The sequence below is a fragment of the Uranotaenia lowii genome, chromosome 2 (genome assembly GCF_029784155.1).
Source record: "Uranotaenia lowii strain MFRU-FL chromosome 2, ASM2978415v1, whole genome shotgun sequence".
Lineage (NCBI taxonomy): Eukaryota > Metazoa > Arthropoda > Insecta > Diptera > Culicidae > Uranotaenia > Uranotaenia lowii.
In genome coordinates this window covers 315,069,686-315,094,944 of record NC_073692.1, presented here as the reverse complement: position 1 = coordinate 315,094,944, position 25,259 = coordinate 315,069,686, and the positions used below count along the sequence as shown (strand labels likewise).

At 41.0% G+C, this 25,259-nt stretch overlaps 1 protein-coding gene across 2 annotated transcripts in view; it reads right to left on the bottom strand.

The window, feature by feature from the left end:
• The window catches only part of LOC129747718 (serine/threonine-protein kinase pakG), a 287,373-nt gene that overhangs the window by 154,555 nt on the left and 107,559 nt on the right, over positions 1-25,259 (bottom strand). For both annotated transcript variants that reach the window (XM_055742052.1, XM_055742053.1), the window contains exon 3: positions 11,740-11,763. In XM_055742052.1, coding sequence (XP_055598027.1) covers positions 11,740-11,763 — 24 coding nt within the window. The remainder of the gene's footprint in view (positions 1-11,739; positions 11,764-25,259) is intronic.

Genomic DNA, 25,259 nt, shown 5'->3' with positions numbered 1-25,259 from the left:
ACGGACCAAAACTTTGTTATGCTGATAATCTTAAACTTGTTTACACCATAACATTTGCATACTGGTGTGACGTGCTCTGCGACGTAGTTCCGCCTTCCCGTAGTGCAGAATGGAAACGTGTCCGCAAGTCCGGCATATTGCAGATGTACGGCCAAGAGAACTCTCACTAAACCCACTAGAGGCCGTCAACGGGTCTGCCAAACTCGCGCGGAAGAAGTGGTGCACCCGAGTACTTAGGTACCAGAACTCGGGTGTAAGGATGAGGGTTCAACACGCTTTCGGGGGGTCATGGCCCTGAAATGCGGACGTGACCGGAGGGAGAGCGATCGCCAACTCGTTTTGCGTTTCGGTGGGTATAGACCCGACTCGCAAAACGAGTAGATGCGCAAAGTGGTGGCCAATGGTGGGCCGATCACTTAGGGACGTGTTTTACACGTCAGTGTCAGAGAGGCACAGTTTAAGTCGGAGGTGTCAGGGTTCGACACGCGCTTCGGGAATTGATGCGCCCGAACCGCGAGTGCGACCTGATGAGGGCGGTCTACAGCTCGATCTGCGCTTGGAGTAGTTGCGCTGAGTGGTGACTTAAGTCAACACTACTTGTGAGTTCGGAGGCGTCTGAGTCCTACACGTGGCTTAGGAGGCTTACCCCCCCTGACCTGCGTGTTCGAACAGAGAAAGTGTCGTCGACAACTCGCTTTGTGTTCCTGGACTACCTAGACTAGATCCACAAAGCTTGTAGTTGCGCTACATGGGGACCTCATTCACACGATGAGATGTCGGGTCCTAACTCGAGTTGTGTTAGAATGAGGTATTGCTGACAGAGGATTTGGAAACGAGTATTGCCTTGGAGTGCACTAGCGCGAATTGACCTCCCACTGTTGGAGCAAAGTGTGTCAAACAGTTCGAGATGGGAAGAAAGGTCAGTGGCCCCAAGTGGACTTTATGCTGTAGAGGGTACAGTGTTCCTTAGGGTTGTACCATGAGTCGTCCAATTGCACTCATGAACCCAGAGAAGCAAACTGAGGGGACGCGGTGGCTCGCCGCACCTTGGAATGCAATCCGTAAATGGATTTACCATCTGGGTCAACAACTAATAATAAAAGTAAGGTTTGGTGCGCGGCCGGTGGACCCATCGCTTGATCACTAACGTCGAATTTTGGATGGTCAAGAAACATGGAGAGGTGGATTTCTGCATGACGTAGTTGTTGGCTGGTCACGGATGCTTCATGCAGTACCACCATTCTGTTTGGACGTGTGGCCTCGCCATTCTGCCCAACCTGCCGTGACACAGTTGAAAAACCAGAGCACGTAGTTTTCAACTGTCCGAGGTTCGAAGGGGTACGCGCTAACATGCTTGCCGCCTGCGGACCAGACACGAACCCCACCAGTCCGCGACCAGTGTAGGATGACTCCTTCGCTGGGGAGCATCTGTGTAGTGTGCGTCCAAACCTAGTAGTAAAGCATACAAAGATAAGACTTTACCTTCTGCAGCATGCCGTTGTGTAAGATACCTCCACCGCCGCGGAGTATCCGAGGTTAAACGCGCTCCCTACGACGGAAGCTGCGGGGATAAGACTTTACCTTCTTCGCAGTCAAACTCGTAGGGAGAAAAGTATTCACGCCGCGGAATACTCTTGGATAGAGTGACTTCACGTCGTTGGCGGGTGAGTCACTCGAGGCGAGTAGGATGACGTCTTCGCAGGGAATCATCCGAGCAGATTCATAAATAACCGGACGTGACAGGCTTGTGTCCAGGATAAGCTGCTCTCCACCCAAACCAAGCGGAGCCAATACCTCAAGTCGTAAGAGGAGAAGTCATTGGTGTCTAGCAGTGGTCTCAAACAGAGGCGGAGCGCACGATAGTCGTGGTAACCAAGCAAGCCTCGAGTTACGAGTAAAGGTCGGACCTCGAGTCGTCAGAGGAACGGTCCTTAGTCTTTAATCGTAACAAGAAGCAAGGTAAATATATATGCTGAAGTAAGTCGAGTAAGCCGATGAGCGCAGAAGCGCGGACTAGGTCTCCCATCATGGCCTTCGTTGCAGGTCCGGATGGAAATTATGGCCAGAGGCCCCATGTGGACTTTATGGCGTAGGGGTACATGGTATCTAGAGTCGACCAGTTGCACCCATGGACCCAGAGTAACAGACTGAATCGCAGTAAATGTGCAGTCATCAGTTTCCCACGATACGGCACCCTTTTTCCGCGGAGTACGTCTTATTTAGGAGATGAGTGCATTGCATGGACGCTTTCATCAATAATCAGGACGTAATACTCGACCGTAAGCTTAGGTTGAAAAAAAAAATTCGAACTACGTCGCCGATAAAGCTTCTGGAAGCCTCGGATTTTTATTCCAAGTGGCCGAAGACTTCGAAGATGTGTAATGCCTTAAGAGCCTGTATTGCAGCATAGTTCGTTCCATCCTCTAATACGCATCAGTTGTCTGGTGTCCCTTCTACCAGAACAGTACCGAGCACCTCGAGGCTATCCAGCCTCTTTCGATATGCCCTCAGACACCTAAACTGGCAAGACCCGTTCCGCCTGACAATGTGCGAACATCGATGCCGTCTCACCTGGTGGTCTCTGCGTCAGTGATAACCGTCAAATTGGACGTCATTCATGGGTTGCACCTAAGCGAGCTATTAAAACAAGCCAAGAGAACTGTTACAGAGCGTTATGCTACACAGAAAAAAAATCTGAATCCTTAACGACACTGAAATTGAAAACCTTTATTATTACATGACATGGAACGCGATTTATTGATGTAAATTTACAAAATAAAAACAGTTGAATCCTTAACAGCACTGAATTCTAATGACACAAATATTACATGACACGGAACGCGATTATTTAATGTAAATTTACATCACATATGATGTAAATAAAAAGAAGCATCACATACGACGGAATTTTCAGTGCGAATTAAATATTACACGTCTTAATATTTTACATGTCTTTCAAATTTTACACGTCTGTTGAAGATTGCAGACGTGTAATATTCAACTCGCACTGAAAATTCCATCATATGCGATGCTTCTTTTTCGTTACATCATATGTGATGTAATTTTACAATTTTTTTTTGGTCACACGAAATTCTCAACAACACTGAATTGGAAATTTCTCAAAATTACACGACATGAAATATTACAATACACTGAACGTGATAATGTCATGTAAAATTATAAACTGTGAAGAACAAGACCAGACAAATGTGACAAAAACTGTTAAGTCAAGTCTGTTTTCCCCGCGTGCGAGTAATTTAATCGGTGTTGATGGTTCCGAGAGATATCCGAAAAACAGGGATGCGGTTCTGGAAGCGGATCCACGGTGTTCAACATTGGATCCGGTACTTCGCGGAAAAAATAAAAGAAATAAAATATAATGTGTGTTAAAAAAAATTTTGCCGCTTAATAAAATGAATCATATTAATTATAGATGAGTTTTATTTTTATTAACAGACGTGAAAATTCCAGTATTGAATCATATTAACAATAAATAAAACAAAACAAATGCCAATTGGAAAGTTTTTCTTCCAACATTCAGTGATTTTATAATTTACATAATTTTTATTTTACACGTTGCTAAATTTTACATCATTTTTTATTTTACACGTTGCAAAATTTTACTGGCGTGTAATTTCCAACTAGCACTGAATATTCCGTCATATATGATGCTTCTTTTTATTTACATCATATGTGATGTAATTTTACAGATTTTTTTGGTAGTGTGTACACAGAAAAAAAATCTGAATCCTTAACGACACTGAAATTGAAAACCTTTATTATTACATGACATGGAACGCGATTTATTGATGTAAATTTACAAAATAAAAACAGTTGAATCCTTAACAGCACTGAATTCTAATGACACAAATATTACTTGACACGGAACGCGATTATTTGATGTAAATTTACATCACATATGATGTAAATAAAAAGAAGCATCACATACGACGGAATTTTCAGTGCGAATTAAATATTACACGTCTTAATATTTTACATGTCTTTCAAATTTTACACGTCTGTTGAAGATTGCAGACGTGTAATATTCAACTCGCACTGGAAATTCCATCATATGCGATGCTTCTTTTTCGTTACATCATATGTGATGTAATTTTACAACTTTTTTTGGTCACACGAAATTCTCAACAACACTGAATTGGAAATTTCTCAAAATTACACGGCATGAAGTATTACAATACACTGAAAGTGATAATGTCACGTAAAATTATAAACTGTGAAGAACAGGACCAGACAAATGTGACAAAAACTGTTAAGTCAAGTCGTGCGCCAAAGTATTTTCCCCGCGCGCGAGTAAGTTAATCGGTGTTGATGGTTCCCGGAGATATCCGAAAAACAGGGATGCGGTTCTGGAAGCGGATCCACGGTGTTCAACATTGGATCCGGGACTTCGCGGAAAAACTAAAAGAAATAAAATATAATGTGTGTTAAAAAAATTTTTGCCACTTAATAAAATGAATCATATTAATTATAGATGAGTTTTATTTTTATTAAGAGACGTGAAAATTCCAGTATTGAATCATATTTACAATAAATAAAACAAAACAAATTCCAATTGGAAAGTTTTTCTTCCAACATTCAGTGATTTTATAATTTACATCATTTTTATTTTACACGTTGCTAAATTTTACATCATTTTATATTCTACACGTTGCAAAATTTTACTGGCGTGTAATTTCCAACTAGCACTGAATATTCCGTCATATATGATGCTTCTTTTTATTTACATCATATGTGATGTAATTTTACAGATTTTTTTGGTAGTGTGTAGAGTGTAGATGATAACACAGAAAAAAAATCTGAATCCTTAACAACACTGAAATTGGAAATCTTTAATGTTACATGACATAGAACGCGATTTATTAATGTAAATTTACAGACTAAAACAAGATTGAATCCTTAACAGCACTGAATTCTAATGGCATAAATATTACTTGACACGGAACGCGATTATTTGATGGAAATTTACATCACATATGATGTAAATAAAAAGAAGCATCACATATGATGGAATTTTCAGTGCGAATTGAATATTACACGTCTTTAATATTTTACATGTCTTTCAAATTCCACACGCCTGTAGATGTTTACAGGCGTGTAATATTCAACGTGCACTGAAAATTCCGTCATATGTGATGTTTTTTTTTATTTACATCATATGTGATGTAATTTTACAACTTTTTTCTGGTCACAAAGAATTCTTAACAGCACTGAGATAGAAATTTCTTAAAATTACACGACATGGAATGTTATAGGACATTGAATTAATATTCAATGAATATTTTAAAACACTGAACGCGTTAATGTCATGTAAAAATACAGACTGTCAAAAACAGGCACACACAAATGTCAACAAAGTGTTAAGTCAAGTCGTGCACCATATATAATATTTTATAATATTTTATTGAAGCAGTTTTCCCGCGAGTGAGTTTATCGATCTTACTGGTTGCTGGAGATCTTTGAGAGTATTCTTAGAGGTCCGGGAACACTGGTTTGTTGTGTAGGCGAGCTCCTTTCCGAAGAAAATTTTAAGTGAATTTACTTAGTTACCAGCGATTGTGAATTCTAGAATTTAAGTGAAATCGATAGATGAAGTGTTTTTGATCGCGGATAGTGCAAAATTGAGGGAAATCTTCTAATTATTTTTAAGTTTTTTGTAGTTGAAGTTTTGTAAATTTGGTCTTCAGATGACGCCATTTCGACATCATTTATTTTTTAAGCATCGAGAAGAGCTTTTTGCGAAATAATTCAGATGGCGCTTGTTAAAAATGGTTTGGACCCTTGCTGAAGGAAGTGTTGCTTGTACATCAGTGAGAAATCATCGTAATGCTGGATCCAAATAACAAATCGGTCGACAAACGTTTGAGGAAATCTTCATCATCATTCAAGCTAAGTACTTTCTAATACCTAACTTCCTGCTCTTTCTACATAATTTTCTACTCTTGTTCGAAATTCATTCCAACAACCATCTAAATCTTGTCAATTTTGACATTTTTCGAGTATCCAGTTTTCAGCTTAGGTTATATGATGACGCATTTTTCAATCGCGAACCGGAACGCAATTACGAAAAAAATGAATCCAGATAGCGTTAATGAAGCTAATAGAGAAGCTCCAAACCTTAAACTGACATCTGGTGCGTGAAATAGTTGCATTTCTGTGTATTACTGATCTTCGATTAGCGTCATATGTTTGCTTGTTTTGCTCAGTAGGGATAACATCGCACCGAGTGCTTTCTAATTGACTGGTGTTTGAGTTATTACCTACTACGGATTTTTGAAAACGGATCTTCCACATCGCAGCTGAGTAGATTTTGTTTTTATTACAGTAATTGATATTGGTATAGGAGACACTTAATCTTATTTAAAATTCATTTGCGGCTTTCAACATTGAAAAACGTAATCCATTGCTGGTTTTATAATACTATGATGAGTGATATTAAACACAAATGTGTAAATTTTAGTTGATGGTGGCGTGGTCAATCAGCTGATTGTAATTCTGCCTGATGTATCAAAAAGCTAAGTGTAATTCTTTGATTAGATAATGTGATGAGAAAGATGCGCGCGCGCGTGTGTGTGTGTGTGTGTGTGTGTGTGTGTGTGTGTGTGTGTGTGTGTGTGTGTGTGTGTGTGTGTGTGTGTGTGTGTGTGTGTGTGTGTGTGTGTTTGTGTTTTTTTTTGTAGTTTTGAATCAACTCTTAAACTTTAGGAGCCACCCCCAATAAATGCAATGAAATTGTCATAATATTTTATTTGAAAACAGGCGGGCAGAAACCGAAATAATTGCACTTAGTTTTCAATTTATCAAGAAGCAGATATCTACCACTACGTAATTTAAATCAATTTTCATTTTTGAAGTCCGACGTAAAGGAGAATTTGGAAACAATACTCATTATACGTATCCACGATTATTTTAGGTTTTACAGTTTTCAGAGTACTTTATTCATTGGACTACAACAATATTGAATCTTTCGGTCAGGTGCAGGTTTTAAAAAGTACTTTATCAGTTTATCAAACTCAATAACTATAAATCTACTCAAAATCTAGAAACGGAGTTGTATAATTCAAATTAAAAAAAAGTAGTTTTTTGAAATTGCCTTGACTTGATTGAGGGGATATTTCGGTATCGAATTTAGAATACGGTGAATGCGTTAAGATCACTGTTTCGAGAATAACGCGTTCAAAGTTTGACTGCTCCATAAGCTCCCAGCATTGAAGAATTTTTTTTTAATATATCTAGTAAACCAAATATCTTTCAAATTACTTTTTAAGATCACGATGCAGCTCTTCGAACGAACTATTTCACTTGGCTAATAACTCGATTTGTTTACATTTTGCGCATTGGCCCTTTTCAAAATTCATTACCAATGTTTAATGTTTCGAATAAATTTTACGAGTAGGATTCCTTCGAAAGGAACGATCTTTGCGTGAAGTTATCAAAATAGTTTACAGATCTAAAATATAAAATAATAAAAAAAAATTAATAACGCGTCCTGTAAATTTTGGCGATTGATGTACAAAAAAAAAGTTTTTTCTATCTACAAACTTTTCAGCCTCTACGTTCCTGCATCTTGCAGTTTTATTTTTCGGAATAATTTGCTATTTTAATTTCGAATTGATTACCTTTTTTAAATCAACTGTTTCTTAATATCATACTTTTAACTATTATAAATTTTCGTGTCGTATTTTTGTTTGAAATGTACTACTTTTTCTATGAAAACAAAGCGTGGCTTATATTTTACATGAAACACGATGCTCCATGTTTGATATTCACAAAGAGTAAGAAATATTAATAGAATGGCAAATAAAAAGACTTGAGTTAATTGTTCTTATTCCTAATTGAAATATTATTTTTTTAATAATCACTTAAAAAACCTATCATCTGAATATAAGTTGCTCTTGTTACTCATATTGTAAATCTTAAGAATATTTTTTTTTGTGACAGGCAAGATTGCTTAAACTTTTTGATATTATCATCTGCTATATTAATTAGATCATGACATGTGTGTTACTTTTTTTTCTTTTCATATGTCGAAATAATCTGCTGTTTATTCTCCATTTATCTCATCATTCTATAATGATTCTGTTACGATGAATCATTCATTATTGTCCAAATTCGTATATGTTCATCAGATTGATTCCTTCGTTCTACAAGTAAATTTCAATCACTTAAAAATACTGTTTCCATGTTATTTCAAGTTAATTTTAAAAGGTCGCGTTTTGTTTTTCTCAAAATATCCAGCATTTAAAAATAATAAAATGTTCCGATTGATTAGTAGCTACTCGAATTGGTAAATCGAAAAAATATCAGATCTTTTCAAAAGTAGTAACAATTTGAACATTACTTTGTACAAGCAATGAAGCTCAAAAAGAGGCAAGGAGAAGAAAGAATTGAAGAATTTTCAAAATGGTATTAATCGCGAAAAATAGTTTGAGAAGTTTTTGTCGACAAATTATGAAAAATACATTCAATTCAAAATATTGTTTTTTCAACCATAGAAACCTTTTAATAATTCTTTGATTGAACAGGGATCACTGTTAGGGAAAAAAAGCTAGTTTGATAGGAATGAAATGTGGATGGTAATAATTTTCTTCCAATACCTAACTCAATATATCTATATTTAACATTTATCGAATGCCTCGTAGAAGTTTCCTTATGAAATGTCTAGGAGCATAGAAGGTGTAGGAAAATACGATCGCACCATTGACCAAAATGGATCCTGATCTTTACCTTTTTCTAACTAACACAACCCCTTCCTTTGATACTTGAATATAGATTCGCAGACGTACAGACGGTTTCCATAGTTGGTGATACTTACTTATTTCTGGTTCTGACTATTTCAAAATTATTTTTGGAGTATGCAGGAGCATGAAGTTGCTAGTTGAACCTAAAGAGTATCAAACTAACATTCCTTCCTTTTTCCCCATTGACTACTAGGACGTGGCCGGCGCCGTTATTAATCATTTCAAAAACGGAGAGCATGAGTTTTGTACATTGAGAATGAACTGCTAATCCCAAGCACCATTCTTTTGGACTTTGTGCAAAATTGATGGCCTCGATTAATCACGGAGTAGCAACCATTGGCGACGTGGAACTTGTTCTGCTTAGCCACGCCAGCGATCATGGAATTCGAAATGTGCATGAACTGATAAAAAAAATAACAAAAAAATCATCTTTTTTTTTTAAGTACGTAATTAAATAGCATTACCATCCCCTAAAACAATTAAATAGCATTTCGAATTCAATGATTTAAGGTGGATATGAGTAGTCAAACAAGCTAAGCTAAGCTTACTGGTTGCTGGAGATCTTTGATGCGGATCTGGAAGTGGCTCCACGTTATTATATTTAGGATCCGGTACTTCGGGGAAGAAAATAAAAGTATGGATGTAACTCCTAAAGACAAACAAAATTTGTGAGATAAAAAATTTTGCAAAATGAATTATATTAATTATAGAAAGATTTTATTTTTTATTAGGAAATGAGAAAATTCCATTATTGAATCATATTAACGATAAATTAAATAAAACAAATTCCAATTGGAAAGTTTTTATTCCAGTATTCAGTGATTTTATAATTTACATCATTTTGATTTTACACGTTGCAAAATTTTACATCACTTTTATTTTACACGTTGCAAAATTTTACTGGCGTGTAATTTCCAACTAGCACTGAAAATTCCGTCATATATGATGCTTCTTTTTATTTACATCACATGTGATGTGATTTTACAGATTTTTTTCGTTGTGTGTAATCCATGAGGTCAAGCCTATAGAGTTGCACTGGCGAGGTTCGGTGGCCCAAGGTCGCCAACCGATAAGTGTCCGGAAAAAATGAAAGAGTTCGTTGCACATCTTTTTCCGTAGCCGTGGCCCGATGCAGTGACCACTTATCCGGACGACGCAGGAGCCCACTACATCGAATTGTTGCCATTGCTAAGAAACTTGCGGTAAACAACGCCCCTGGTCTAGACGGAATTCCAAATGGGGTGCTGAGGGTGGCGGTACAGATTATTCCGGATACTTTCAGAGTGCTGCTACAAAAATGTCTCGACGAGTGATCTTTTCTCAATCCGTAGAAACCAGCGAAGTTGGTGCTACTACTGAAACCTGGGAAACCCCCAGGGCATTCATTATCGTACAGATCTATTTGTGTGCTGGACATTCTTGGAAAGCTACTGGAGAGGATAATATACAACAGACTTATTATCTACACAGAAGGCGAAAGTGGACTGTCGGAAAGACAGTTCGCATTTCGGAAAAGGAAATCTACGGTGGACGTCATCCGAATGGTGACAGAGTACGCGAAGCGCGCATATAAAAAGAAGCGGACAGGCGTTCGTCACTGTGCCATTGTGACGATCGACGTCAAGAATGCCTTTAACAATACTAGCTGGGAAGCTGTTGTCAAAGCGCTTCACAGGATGCGTGTTTCCAATACCCTCTGCAGGATAACAAGAAGCTTTTTCGAAAATCGAGTCCTGACGTTGTCTATCCCAGGCTTATTTCAAGGCGCCAACAACTTTCAAGTTGAACGCTGAAAATTTTGTGAGTGAATTGTGTTGTGACGAACAATCGTGGCGTGCTATAGTCGACGAATTCTCGCAAATCATACGCGATCTGATACGAATCAGAAAAGATGATGAACGGAGAGAGCGAGATAGTCAACCAAACTTAACAAGCTAATGGAAGGTCTTGGGCCTCGTACGACACCACAATTCAACACGATCTGGACTGATACATGTGATGGGACTTAAAAGGTCCCACGTACTCAACTACGATCTTTTCTGCAGCAAAAGTAAACCATTCGGGATGTATGGATGGACATTGAAAGGTGGGTAGAAAGAACCTGAACATGGTCACCGCTTACCGGAGAAGAATGTATCCTCGTCGTGGGACATTTGCGGCATCCGGTTCTCAAAGTGAAACTTCACAGAGAATACCAGACATTCAGCCGAGAGGATTTCGTGAGTACATCTTATCTACGAGTAAAGCTGCAGGTATACGACAGTAACTTCTTTGCGGAGGATGTACAAAGGAAAAGGGTATTCCGAGGACAGCGCCTTATTAATGATGTCCCTCGAGCAGAGTTGAGATATTTCATCGTCATGAGGCATGAAGCTGTGACTGTGCAGCCTTTTGGTCCGTCAAACTCAATTGACTGTTCCTCAAATGGGTTCCTCGTTTTTCGATCCCTCATCCCCAAGTCGTGTAAAGCTAAAATAATCTCAAAAACAAGCATTCACCAATCTCATTCAAGGAACGCATTTATTGTTATTCTTGCTCCTGCCAGCAAGCCCATTTTCAATTTGTTATTGCTAGTGTTGCTCCCTGCCAGCAGCCGAACTGGAAAGGTTTTCTGTTCTTGTTTGTAAAGTAAAGTAAATAAGTAAAGCCATTTCATATAATTATCTTATACATGGAATATGTCTAGTCTAGTTTTAATCAGACCCCAATAGCACCTCATTTTATAATAATGTGTATCTTTAAGGTATTCAGTCTTTCCAAGCTCACAACTTCCTCTTGCTAAAGTTTAATTTATCAATATCACAGATTATTCACAGTCGAGCGAAAAAAAAACTTTCCTAGAGGGAGAAAACAGACAGATGAAGCATTGTTTTGGTAGGAATTTGTTTTCCTTTCATCTACATTCCTCTCGGTTTTGTTTTCCATCTTGTTTGGCAATAATTAAGCAACAGTAAATAGTTTTTTTTTTGTTTACACTTACCAGACCAGCTGCCATCAAAGCGACCTGAAGAGGGCAAGAGAAAAAAAGCATAAGGTTAATTACCGGTAAATACAACTTATGGTAGATAATTGTTGGCAATTGGTGATGCAATTCGTGGGTATAGCTTTATATGAATAGAAGATGCACAAATTACAGTTGTGATCAGAGTTCATCAGACAATTAGATTCAATCACCGATGTTAGGTTTCAATCTTTACTGGTAAACACGCTTCATAGTAGTTTTGTCAGTGGTAATATAAGTGGTTTCGCTGTTTTTTAATTATTAATCTATTTTGTCAATTTTAATTAAAATTAACTCATTTTGAGAGGTTGGTTTTCTACCATTGAGAATGCTGAACCTCAAGCAGGAACTCAACGTTCTACCTTCCTAATTTCAAACGCCAGGAACATTTGTCGTTTTTCAGCAAAAAAAAAAACTATCCAGAACACTTGACTCTCTTCCGAAACTGAAATTTCGAAGCGTCCTCCCTAAGAAATTTCTCCAACACCTAAGTAGGTACGACAAACGCATCCGATCAATGCCAAATATAACAGTATAATTCCCGAGCCGCGGCAGCAGCACGGGAAGTACGCCTCGGTTACTTAACTTTAAATCCGAGCGCACGTGTGACGTTTTAATTTTACTTCCCCCTGCCCGCCTGACTTACGGTTTGTTTATCTTCCTTGTCAACGTTTTCCCGCTGATTTACTAGAGAGAGAAAGAGAGAGAGAGGAGAAGAAAAATCCAAATCCACTTGGGACGGTTTATGCTAAGTGACATCAACCATGGTGAGAAAATGTTGAAACCGGTTCAAAAAGATCACAGAAATTACCTACCGGAAAGAGGTGCCCTTCGACGTTCCGGTATCTCTTTTTGTTCTTTTACTTTAATTTTGTCGACTTTCGTTTCCATCCAATGAATTATGGGATTTATCTGTCTGGAGAAAATTAGAGGAAAGGGTGTCTTCTGACTAATTATTCGTTAGGTTCGAGCTCTGTCAAACGAGCGAGAACCGAAATTGTTTACAATTTTGGTTAAAAGGATTCGGTACAAATAAATCTTCTGGATAGAGGTTTCTTGGCAAACACACGTTAATATCCGACTGCGTTTGCTTTTGATTTTAGATAAATTTCATAATAAATTTCCAGGAACCCTAAAGAATAGTTTCGCATAGACAAATCTAAAAAGTTATAATACAAAAGGAACACAGGGGAATGCGCAATTTGGTTTTCAAATCTTTAATTTCACAGAATATCAATGGAAACAGCTTCACAGAAAACTATTACAGATTGTTTGCGTAAAATCTCTGATATTTTTTTTTTTCGCCAAAACACATAATTCCATTCGGCAACAATGCCTAGAACCACTGTTGGGCCATGAACAACCATGTGGACTGTGATGCAGCGTTTGGCAAAATTACTACTGCTTGTTCTTTCCCCTTCTGGGATTGAGCTTTGAAAACCTCTGGTGGTTATCAAACAGTGGAGGTAGGTCCGCAGACTGTCTGCCTGGAGGCCAAGGCCGGATCGATGTGAGCGCTTGGGAAAACTACCGCTGATGAACCACTCCCCTCGTTGGATTGGACTTTTTTATTAGTTGATCATCCAGGTGGCATCTTTTTTGCGGATTGCTTTCCAAGGAACGACGAGCCACCGCGTCTCCCCAATATGCCACTCTAGGTCCATGGGTGTAATAGGTCGACTCTAGATACTATGAATCCCTACGCCATAAAGTCCACCTAGAGCCTCTGGCCGTAATTTCCATCCGGACCTGCAACGAAGGATATACCCGTGATGGGAGATCAAGTCCGCGCTTCTGCGCTCATCGGTTTGCTCGTAAGTCAAAACTCCTCTTGTTACGATTTATAAGGAACTCTCCTCTGACAACTCCAGGTTCGACCTTTACTCCTAATTCGAGGCTCGCTTGGTTATCACGACTATCTTGCGCTCCGCCTCTGTTCGAGACCACTGCTAGAGACCAATGACCTCTCCTCTAACGACTTAAGGTCTCGGTTCTGCGTGGTTTGACTCGAGGCCTTCACTTCTGTGCCCGTTCGTGTGCCGACCGAGAGCAGTTTATCCTGGACACGTGCCTGTTACAGTCCACATCCGGGGCTTTACAAAACTACTCAGATGGCTCCCGGCGCGAACGTCATCCTACACCGACTCGAGTGACTCACCCGCCGACGACGTGAAGTCACTTTATCCGAGAGTATTCCGCAGCGTAAATACTCTTCTTCCTACGAGTTCGACTGCGAAGAAGGTCAAGTCTTATCCCCGTAGCTTCCGTCGAGTAGGGAGCACGTTCTACTCGGATACTCCACGACAGTGGAGGTATCCTACACAACGTATGAGACGTACTTAGCAGCTCAGCATACGCAGAAGGTAGAGTCTTATCTTTGTATGCTTTACTGATAGGATCGGATGCACACTACTCGAAGGACCCTTGCTAAGCGGGGACTTCTTCTCCGACCATGATCCGGTCTTCCACCTTCCTTTGGCTGGCAACTTTGAGGCTGGCAACTCTAGGCGTTATGCTCGCCGTGTACCGAATCAATAGCAGGTTATCCTATACTCGCGCCTGTCACAGAACACGTTCGGGTCTTTTTCGGTTACGACTTAGATGAATCCCGATAGTATTCCGCGAATACTCTTCTCCCTACGAGTTCGATTGCGGAGAAGGTGATGTCTTATCCCCGCAGCCCCCGTCACAGGTGGCGCGTTCTACTCAGATACTACGCGTCGGTAGTCATGGTACCGTGGGATTGGACTTCAAGAGACAACCACGCATGGTTGTCTCATCAGTCAGTCATCGAGTCAGACGCTGCTTGGCGGCCGAGGCTCGAGGGGATCTCGATCGCCTGGTTGATCCAAACTCTTTCAGATGGAGGGGCTCTGAGAAGAGCCGATTGTGCAAGGCGTCGGAGCGAAGCACCAGAAGAAGCAACAAGTAGCCTTTTCTCGGCTCACATACTATTTTATTTTCTCTAACTTGACACTAAAACAATAAACACTATTTATACTACCGTCCCATCTTGACTGTCTCGCGGTCTTATAACGAATAACTCCAGGCGCACAATAGAATGCGCCCTTAGATAGACTGGCGAGCAAACGCACAAGCATATGCTAGTGCCAGATGGAACCGCCTAGAACTTCAGTCGACTGGTCGGACTGAACAACCACGATGAAACTTCACTACGAAGCGAAATGCCATTCTTGCGTTAGAGCGCTCCACGGTAAAACCTTATTTACAAACTGTCCCCTAAACGAGTCAAGGCTTAAACTCTCCTCTCTTCGTAATAACTCGAGACTTAAAAACGCCACTTTTGCCTATCGTGTACCGACTGAGTGTCCCCTCCCCTAGATTCGTGTCTATCACAGCACATGCCGAAACTTTTCATCACCACTCAACTGACTCGCCCGAGAGACTCGAGAGTCACTTTCTATTTACTTGTCCACGAGAGGTACGCCTAAGATTCCCTACCCAGTAGATTAAGCATTAACTTTCATTGGTAGAATCAGACGTACTCCACTAAAAAAAATATCGACATGAGATCACTTTATTTCCGTTAGAGGATTCTATTTCCGTTACCGATCGATGACCATGTGTAGAGGAACCATAAGAACAGCTTTCAGGGTCTCGACAGCGTGAACAGCGACTACGACGATCGCTATAGACGCGTCACCGCATTCAGGAAGACAGTACAACCACAGAGAACAGACGTTCAAGCTATTTCACGAAACTTGTGTAAAATTTCCAACGAACATTTTAACCAATTTTTCCTTTTAAGCTTAATCACCAGATGTCTCCGAATACACCAAAGAGAACTGTGAAAATTTGATTTTGAACGGCGCAATAGATGGCACTGTTTCAAGTCAATTTTCAACGTATTTTTTGGGTGTCAGCATTTGAAATTTTACACACTTTTTTAAAGATTTTTTGTTCGAGCTTGTACGTCTGTTCTCTGTGGTACAACTCACACAATCTGTAACGTAATCGTTACATGTAAGGCACTTAGCTAGTTCATTGCAGCTGGAGACCATCTACATCTCGACAACAAAATGATTTTTGTACGTACGCCATCAACCGGTAGCACCTGGTTGGCTGTAGATGAGAGATCATTAAGCACATTGACTACTTGGTTCATTAGTCATGAGCATACTTAACCTTCTGTAGGCCATCACCAAGCGCGATATATTCGTCTTCCGTATTACAGAGAATGAGACGCAACTGCTCAACTGCACAACAAAAGTAAACCATCTTGTTCAGCTTAAACACGAAGCCGGTGTTTGATATGCGATCTGCCACTTAGTTAGTCTATTTTTGTAGACTACAACCTATTTGAAAGCCTTTTTCGAAACCGATACACAGCGAACGACCTTTCGCCTTGATTTAGTCCGCCTTATGCACTGCATACTACACCCATAGAAGAGGTTGCAAAATCCAATGCCTATTTAGCACATCTCTGTGCCGATAATGCGCTGAAATGTGCACTGTGCCGAAGATGATATGTTTGAAAAACCGTAACTGGCATAAGGACTCGGCTCCCAACTAAAATGATGCATGACCACTACATTCAAGCAAAACAAGAAAAACATTTTATGGGATTTCGTTCCTATTGGATAGTTCATCCCAGAAACAAGAAAATAAAAATATAAACCACAGCGCCCGTAGGGAGAATCGAAACTCATATCATTAACCAAATGGTCTTGCCAGACCGACATCTTAACCAGTGAACTATTTGAGCTTCATGCAGGAAGAGGGATATTTGTCATAGGCATTCTGCCACCGATCAATCACAAAAGAAACGCACGACAGTGGCTTCCCGGCGTTTGGCCTCCTTTCAAGGTATTCATTTGTCTTGCGATGGAAACGGGAAAGGGAACGGGAGTGGAGGAAACGGGAAACCCATTGAATGAGAACTGTGCTTTGCTTACTGCCTGCTATTACATACACACGCTACATATACACAGCTGCTAAAGCCGGGCAGCTTGGCCGGTGCTTGTTTGCCGGTGAATTGAAGAAATATATTCTTGTTGCTTTTGCTACGTACACACGCACAGCTTAGCCGTGGTTGTTTGCCGGCGAATTGAATTGAAGGAATGTTTTTTTTGTTGTTGCTTTTACTGCATACACACGCACAGCTTGGCCGTGGTTGTTTGCCGGTGGATTGAAGGGATTGAATTAGAAGGATGTTTTTGTTGTTGCTTTTGCTACATTCACACGCACAGTGCTCGGTTCGCTGGCTGCCTGGTGTTGGCCGGTATTTATTTCCATCCTTCTTCGTCTTGTGATGCGATAGGGAGGGACGTGAAAGCGTTTTTATTTTGTTTCTTTCAGACATACGCAATTCGGTTAGCTTGGGAGATTAATGCCGGTGGGAGCAAATCGAATCAGCACCGATCGCGTTATCTTCTTGTACCAATGATGCTATGTAATTGACTACACGCCATTGGCACAGAGGCTGAATTTTGGGTGTAACAATGAGGTATCCGCTATCAGTATGTAGTCATAAGCCGTAGGCTTTTTGGGCATTGTAGCTTCATCCGCATCATCAGGAAGAATAGGCTCGGCAATATTGTAAAGAGAAGGTCGCCGAAGCAAGACCTTCAAATCAGATCCGAAAGAAGGTCAACAAGCCAAAGCCAAAGCCACTTCGCTATTGTCAACTGGCAGCGCAAATGGAACGAAGATGAGTTGGGTCGATGGCTTCACTCGATTATCCCAAAGGTAAGCCTTAAACCCTGGTTCAATAGATTGGACCTGAGTCGGGATTTTATTAAAACATTTTCCCGTTTCATGTCCAATCATTGTTCCTTGAATGCGTTACTCTTTCGTGTTAATCTCGCTAGCAGCAATTTGTGTGGTTGTGGCCAGGGTTACCATGATGTCGAGCATCTTGTTTGGTCTTGTGAGGACCACCTTATCGCCAGAGCAAACTTAATAGATTCCCTTCGGGCCCGAGGAAAACCACCTTACGTTCCAGTGAGGGATGTGTTGGCTGCGGTGGACCTAGATTACATGTTCGAATTATACCTTTTCTTTAAATCTATTGATCTTCGTGTATAAATACGTCTTCCCTTTTTCTTTATTCTTTTTTCTTCATCTATACAATGTATGAATTGTAAACACAAAAACAAGGGTTTGGCTCTTTAAAACCTTCGGTATGAGCCGTTTCAAATAAACACATTATAAAAAAAAAAAAAGCCAAAGCCACTGAAGGTCACCGGACCGTAGTCAGATGAAGACTGTCGGACTGGCAACTGCTAGAGGTAGTTGAACCGAGAGCCACGGCAGGTCGCCAGGCCGTAGACAACCGAATCCTTTGGGAGGTCATCGAAGCCACTGCGAACGATATGGACGGTTCGAACGGTTTGGACGGTTTGGACGGTTAGGTTCGTTCGAACTTTTTGAGCCATTTACACTTGGCTTTCTCGTATGCTGTGGTTCGACCCGGTTAATTTCTTGAGAACAGTTCATTTCTTGGAACAGCACAAATTAACTGTTTAATAGTATTAACTGCACATCTCTGTATATTAGTACATCGTTTCCTACACCCAAAGAAGATGTTTAAAAAATTTCCAGACGCTCGTCCAGCCCGGACTACAGAAAGTAACGTCAATGATGGACTCGCTCGCATTCCTGTGGTAGGTCCTTGTATCTCCTACATTCCCCAGGTCTACGTTCAGCCTTGCTAGGGCTTCCGGTAGAAGTTGGCCCCCTGGGGTTTGTAAGGCGACTACCCCATTTTAGGGCCCACGCGATGAAGTCCCCGCTGCCTGATGACAACGGGGCTTCTACCCGTAAGATCTTCAACGATTTTTTTTTCCATCATAACGCCGAACCTCTTCAGGGACCACCTTGAGAGGGCGTAGCAGCTACAGACGAGAATCCCGTTGACTTTGGCTATCACGAAGCCTTCCTTTCTTGTATGGCGCATCTTCCTGTAACCCTAATCACGGCCAGTTTGGCGTTATTACTCAATTATTGCCATCCGAGGTCCTGCGATACGGGTCTGCCACTAACGCCACGTCCAACTTTTCCTCGTATTCCATCTGCCACCGCAACAGCAGGTGTGCTGAGTGGCAGTGATTGAGGTTAATCTGAACTGCTTCTATCCCCACGAAGGTGCAGCCATCGCCTTTTGAAAGGCGGGGCACCTAGGGTTGCCAGCCCTGTGTCCTCTACCGCCGTATGCTGGCCGGCTTCACCACACCGCCAGCACAGGCCACTTCTATCGGTACCATTGCACGCAAACAATTTGTGTCCGTACTCGACACAACGGAAACACCTTTCCGGTTGCTGGGGAGGTGACAATTTGGCAGATAGACCACCTTTAGCCACCCACACTTCAGTGATGCGTTTGCTACCGCAACCGGAAGTTTCGCGAACGCCACCTGTGTTCCGCATTTGGAAAGACCTTCCCACATCCGGATCGAAATCTGGTCCGTTTCAATCTTGCACAGGTCCATCAGCGTATTCTTGACCTCTACCTTTGTGGCTATCTCGTTAAGATTCTTGATCCATACGGTAACCGTAGTGCTCAGGGCACGGATTTCCACCGTCTCTCCGACTATCTCCTGCGTGATCACGCTATACTTCGCGCTTCTGATGGTTGAGCCACGTCTGAGCTCGAGGATCGTGTCCGGTGAATTCTCCACACGTCCCCTCTTAGGTTCACCAACCAATCGCTCGTCTTCATTTGGCTAACATCGGCGTAGTTTCCTTCCGGTGCCTCTACCACCTACGCCTCCATCTTTCCCCTGACCCGGTTGGGTTTGGACTTGAACTTAGGTTTGGCTTTGGCTTTCGTGTCCTTTTGCCTTTGCATTCAACTGTCTGCCACCCAGTTGGCGCTTCGGAAACTTGGTCTCCCTCCTTTAGCTCGTTTTCGCTCGGATTTTGCCAGATCTTAGAATCCCGGGCTCGTTTCTTCGGGGACCCAGGTCTGGTCTCCCCTGGAGACCCTCTTTTTTCTTGCCGTTTCCGGCAAACACCGCTTCGCCGTCAGTCTGTACAAAGACACTGACCTTCTTCGGCCGAATCGTTTCCGCCCGCAGAGGGGTCACCACGTCTTCTTCGCGTGCCTTCCTCCTACACTTCGCTGCCGTAAGGAGACCGCTCGGTTCTCCGTGACGAAGAGTGGCATCACGTTGGCGAGTTTCTCGCGGACCTCCTTGTGGATGTTAGATTTCTTTCTAACGCACTCCACCAGGTGCAGAATGCCCGCCATTGCCAGCAGCTAAGCGGGGAGCTTAGGAGTTCCTCGACTGCCTGCTGGACTTCGACGGAAAGGTCTTCCCTCTCTCCGACTTCTACAGGCGTCCTCACCGGCTCGGCGAGCGCCTTAGCCCACTCCTGACAAACGGATTGGGACAAGCGTCCTTCTCCGCCTCCAAATCTTCCTTCCGTGATTTTGATTTGGTATTTCATGTTTGATCCCACTAGTCGCTAGGTAAATAGACGGTTCACTGCGCCAGTGACCTGCTTAGCGCAGCAAGGACCGGGATACTGCGATGTTTGTCCTGGTGCCCCACAGATTACCGTTAGAGACTGACGTGATTTTACGACTCGCCAGCCTTCCAGGATCATCAGCACGTTTCAGCATCACACCTTAGCCAAATGGAGTCGGTTTCCAATAGAGAATCCATGGTCATAATCAAAGTTCATTTGTAAGGGTCTTCATAAAGTGGAGGGGAGGTTTAGTTATCTCGGCCGTACATCTGCAGATCCGCAGAGTTTTCCGAATGCCTGCTCACATACAATGCAGAGCTGCTTACAGCTAAGCAGCCCAGCTGTAGGCTATTTTGTTTCCTTCAGTCATACGCAATGCGATTTCTCTTGGAGGTTAATGCCGGTAGTCTCAAATCGAATCACCGCCACTGGCGTTTACATCTTATGCCAATGGCGTTGATATATTGAGAACTCATGATTGGGGTAAAGGCTAAATTTTGGGTGTACGAATCAAACTGTAGAAGACAGTGGGTATCGTTAGAAAGGGGTATTTCACTAACGTAGAATAACTCCAAGTAGCGTCGCGCTCAACGCCGGAGAGGGTGAGAGGTGAAGTTTTTGTCGGAAACATCCGAGGCGTAGCGTGAAGTTGCGAACATGTGCTGTGTTAGGCACTAGTTCATAAAAATCGACATTAGATTGGCATATACTTCCCCGGCAGTCCCTGGATGGCCTCAAGTGGCTTTTAGAGCTTAGGGTTTATTCATAAACCCAGATAAGCACGCTGGGAGTGGCTCGTCGTGGTCGCACACCGTGTCTTGGGATGGATTCCCAAGACGAATTTACCATATGGATGACAGAATAACAAAAAAAACATATTTACCCTTTACAAGCATATGCATAAAAAAAAAAATGTGTCATAAAAGAACCCTCACGGCCTTAAGCGAAGAAGATTGAAGCACTATCTACTACGTCGCAATCCCTTGTATACATATACGAGATACGTCTTGAACTCGGAAAAAAACACCCATTACTTTTTTCATATTGTCTTCCTAAACGTAGCTAAAGGTAGACATTCGTTAAGGTAAATTAATGGAAACCGATCAACAGAAATTGGATTTCAATTAATCACCGCTTTGTGGTCAGGTGAATACAAAAAGTTCTGCGGCTGCTGAAGTATGGCATGCGATAACAGAACGATGTTGGTTGTCGAACAAGCCCTTAAAGGTCACTCGAATGGCTTTGAGACCACCTACCTACCCAAGAGCAGAATTGATTCTTTTTTAACTTACCGATCACCAGCAATAAACACATGTAAAAAGTGGACATTTTTGACACTTGGCGGCGCGTTCCCCACTGTGCCGGGAATTGTCAATTTGTCAGTTTCGAAAATGTACGCACGGCAAGCAACCTCTTGTATGGCATTGGTAGGTACAAATGAAATTTTAAACCTTGCGCAGAGGTGTAAAAGTACGTAATTAATATGCTTGGGTGGAGACTTTCCGAAGAATATGGATAGACGACGACGATTCCCAATAAAATACGCCCATTTTCAGCCATCAAAAGGTGCCGCGATCGGATGGTAAATTTATGTTAATGATCAACCACCGATCCATCTTAATCAATTTACTTGCCATGTTAAGGAAACAGCTCGTTTAGTGGGGAAGTTCAACGGAGAGTAGCTAGAAGCCTCCGAGGATCCTTATCGGGTGACGGATCTTATGTATGGCGGCAATTTGAATATAATTTATATTAAAGTAGGTAATGTTTCTGTATCAAAATACGAATATGTTTACTATATCTATTTATTCACAGTAAGCTTCTCATTTCGCAATACCAATTTTAAGAAAATGTGTCTTGTAGTTCACACATCCATAATAAGCCACTCAGTGAGTCACTTCATTCAAGCATTTGGCCAATAGAAGTATCTTCTGATTTTCAACGGTGCTAAGAAATAAAAAATAAATTTATGATCATTTCGTTTCGCAAAAGGTGATGCACCAGTCAATCAGTTGGCACGTTTGAAGCATCCATCCGGAAACCGTTGATAGATGAACCTTTCCGCTTGCCCGGGCTTTTATACGCTTCATTGCTTTTTGACGAATTCAAAACAACGATCCAAGCTACACAGTCTGGGCATAAGGTATAACGATCCGGATGTTTCCTAAATTTCACCGGGTCGTGTGAAAAGAAGTTAATACTAGAGGAGAACAAAATTGAATGGCACCTACAGCAATTTATGACTAGTTGAGCTCGCTCGTTGACCCTCTGCCGCAGAAAATGCCAGCCAGTCGGTGGTTTTTCCCCTCTCCTCTTTTTGGACAGATCGTGATTTGAGAGGTGTCAAATTTGGATACTTCCCGACACCTTCCTAGCCCTTCTCCGTCTTCAACAACAACAACAAATCGTAATGAAGACCACAGAGGCTGAACCCGTGAACGACATAATTGGGCATACAATGGACGGATCAATTCCGGTGACCCACAGAGATTAACATTCGGAAAGCTAACGATGTGAAGTTTGTTTTGGAACTTTGACCGTAACCTTTGCTTGGTTGTATTAACCCTTAGGCACTCATCGTCTGTGAGTGATGAATGACAAAAAGTCTTACAAAATACTAATGGTGTTATATAAAAGATATACAGTATCGTTCATAATTGTATAGAAACTGGAAGCAAGCGCACTGTCACTTCGAATTTGAACTTCCATAACTTTTTACTCTGATGATATTTTTTGATCAAATTTTTTGCCTTAGATAGATCAACTATCACACTATTATATCACAAAATTTGAGCTTTCTGGAGTTTGTGTGGCCTGAGAAACAGTAATTCAACAAAAATCGGACTTTTTGGACTTTTTTCATTCAAACTGCAATATCTCTGAAACTACGCAACATTTTTTATTGAAATTTTGTAGAGTGATTGTTGAAATATAAAGCTAGCATGTCTGAAGTTTTCGAAAAGTTCTACCGATGAGATCGAAAGTTATGCGAGGCCCAATATTTCAGGCATGAACCTTGAAATGCGATTTCTATAGAATTTTGGAAAACTTCAGACATGCTAGCTTCATATTTCAACAATCACTGTGCAAAATTTCAATAAAAAATGTTGCGTATTTTCAGAGATATTGCAGTTTGAATGAGAAAAGTCCAAAAAGTCCGATTTTCGTAGAATTACTGTTTCTCAGGCCACACAAACTCCACAAAGCTCAAATTTTGTGATATAATAGTGTGATAGTTGATCTATCTAACGCAAAAAAATTGATCTAAAATATCATCAGAGTAAAAAGTTATGGAAGTTCAAAGTCGAAGCGACAGTGCGCTTGCTTCCAATTTCTATACAATTATGAACGGTACTGTAGAAATATTCGGTAAGTAAATTGTACTTACTTGTAATAAATACCAAAGTTTGAAAATCACGTTTCACGTTCACTTGAAAATTCAAGTTTCACGTTCTTATAAGTTTGCCAAAATGCTATAAAACAATTTAAATAATTCGATTAAAAAGCTAAAAAATCCATAATATCTAAGTAGTTTTAAAGAGTAACGACTTTGTTACACTATTAAAATAAAGATCGATTATTTAAAAACATCAATCCGAACAGTAAGAAATGATCACATACATACTTCCTCTAATGATATTTTAGAAACATTTTTTCTCAGAACCTTCCCTTCAACCTGTCGCATCGCAACGGTCCGGGCACCAATTTGTTGCTGTCCTGCCGCGGCGTTGCATCCGAACGATGTCAATCACAGTTTCGGTTCGGATGCACACGGAAATCGTTAATTAGCCGGTAAAAATAAACAACAACGCCACACAAAAACTCGGTTGAATTTGAGAGGCTTGAGTCGCTGATCGAAAATAATCTCCGGCTTCCAAAAGTAGACTAAGCAAATAACTAGAGGATGCACTTTAACGTCATTACGCTCCGTTCGCGGTGACATACCGAAATTGTCACTTCGTAGAAAACGGGAAGAAAATTGACTCACTGACTCACTGTTTTTATGTTTTCTTTTTTTTGTTGTTGCTGTCATCTGATGGTGGTGGGTGCACTCAAGTAGCATCCGATGCGCCGCTTCTATTTTCATTGACTAATTAGAATCATTCAACGGCAACGAACGAACGAGCGGTGTGGCACAAACGAATCCGACATCATCTATCGGATTGCGTGTCGAATGGCTCACGAACTTTGTTAGATTCGAAAAGAATTAGGGATCCCAATATTGTAGAATTGAATAGAAGAAAATAAATTAAAATGGACATAATTCTTGCACCCATAAATAGATGCGAATACGATTGACAATCTAGACTACGAGAGATAAGGGCATAATGGCCACCTTAAGGAAAACGCTTATTTAGCCATAGAAAACAGCTATAATATGTGAATTACATCATTGTTTCGTGTTCAGACACTCAAATAGTCAATTGCCTAATGCCTAATTGGATGAAACTTGAAAAAGTAGATAAAAACGTTTAAAAATGCATTTTAAATTTTTTTTTTTGCCAAAAGCTGAAAACCAGTCACTGCTCAAAGTCACCAGTCACATAATGATAACCGCCCCTGGGGCAGTATAAGCACCATTAATCGGGGCACGATGAGCGTTTTCTGCCGGGGAATCTACCAGCCAATTCGACTTGATGAAGTCAACTGAATAATAGAGCTACAGCATGACTTGTTCATCTGACGATTTGGCCTATTGGTAAGGTTTCGAAGAGGTAATCAGTAGACTCGAGTTCGATTCCTGGCCAAGGTGATTTTTTTTTTTCATTTATTCATCAAACAAAGCAATAACAAAATTATCTAGGTCAAATTAGGTTAATTCAAAGAATTAACACATGCTCATACATTATGTTTCTGGTGTTTTGTTTGACGGATGATGCTACTTGCCGTATAATGTAACAATAAGAAAAATCAATCAAGAATGGTATGTAAAAAAAATCCCCTCGAACCGGAATCGAACTCGAGTCTACTGATTACCTCTCCGTCACCTTACCAATAGGCCAAATGGACAGACGAAACAAGTCAAGCTGTAACTCTATTATTCAGTTGACTTCATCGAGTTGAAT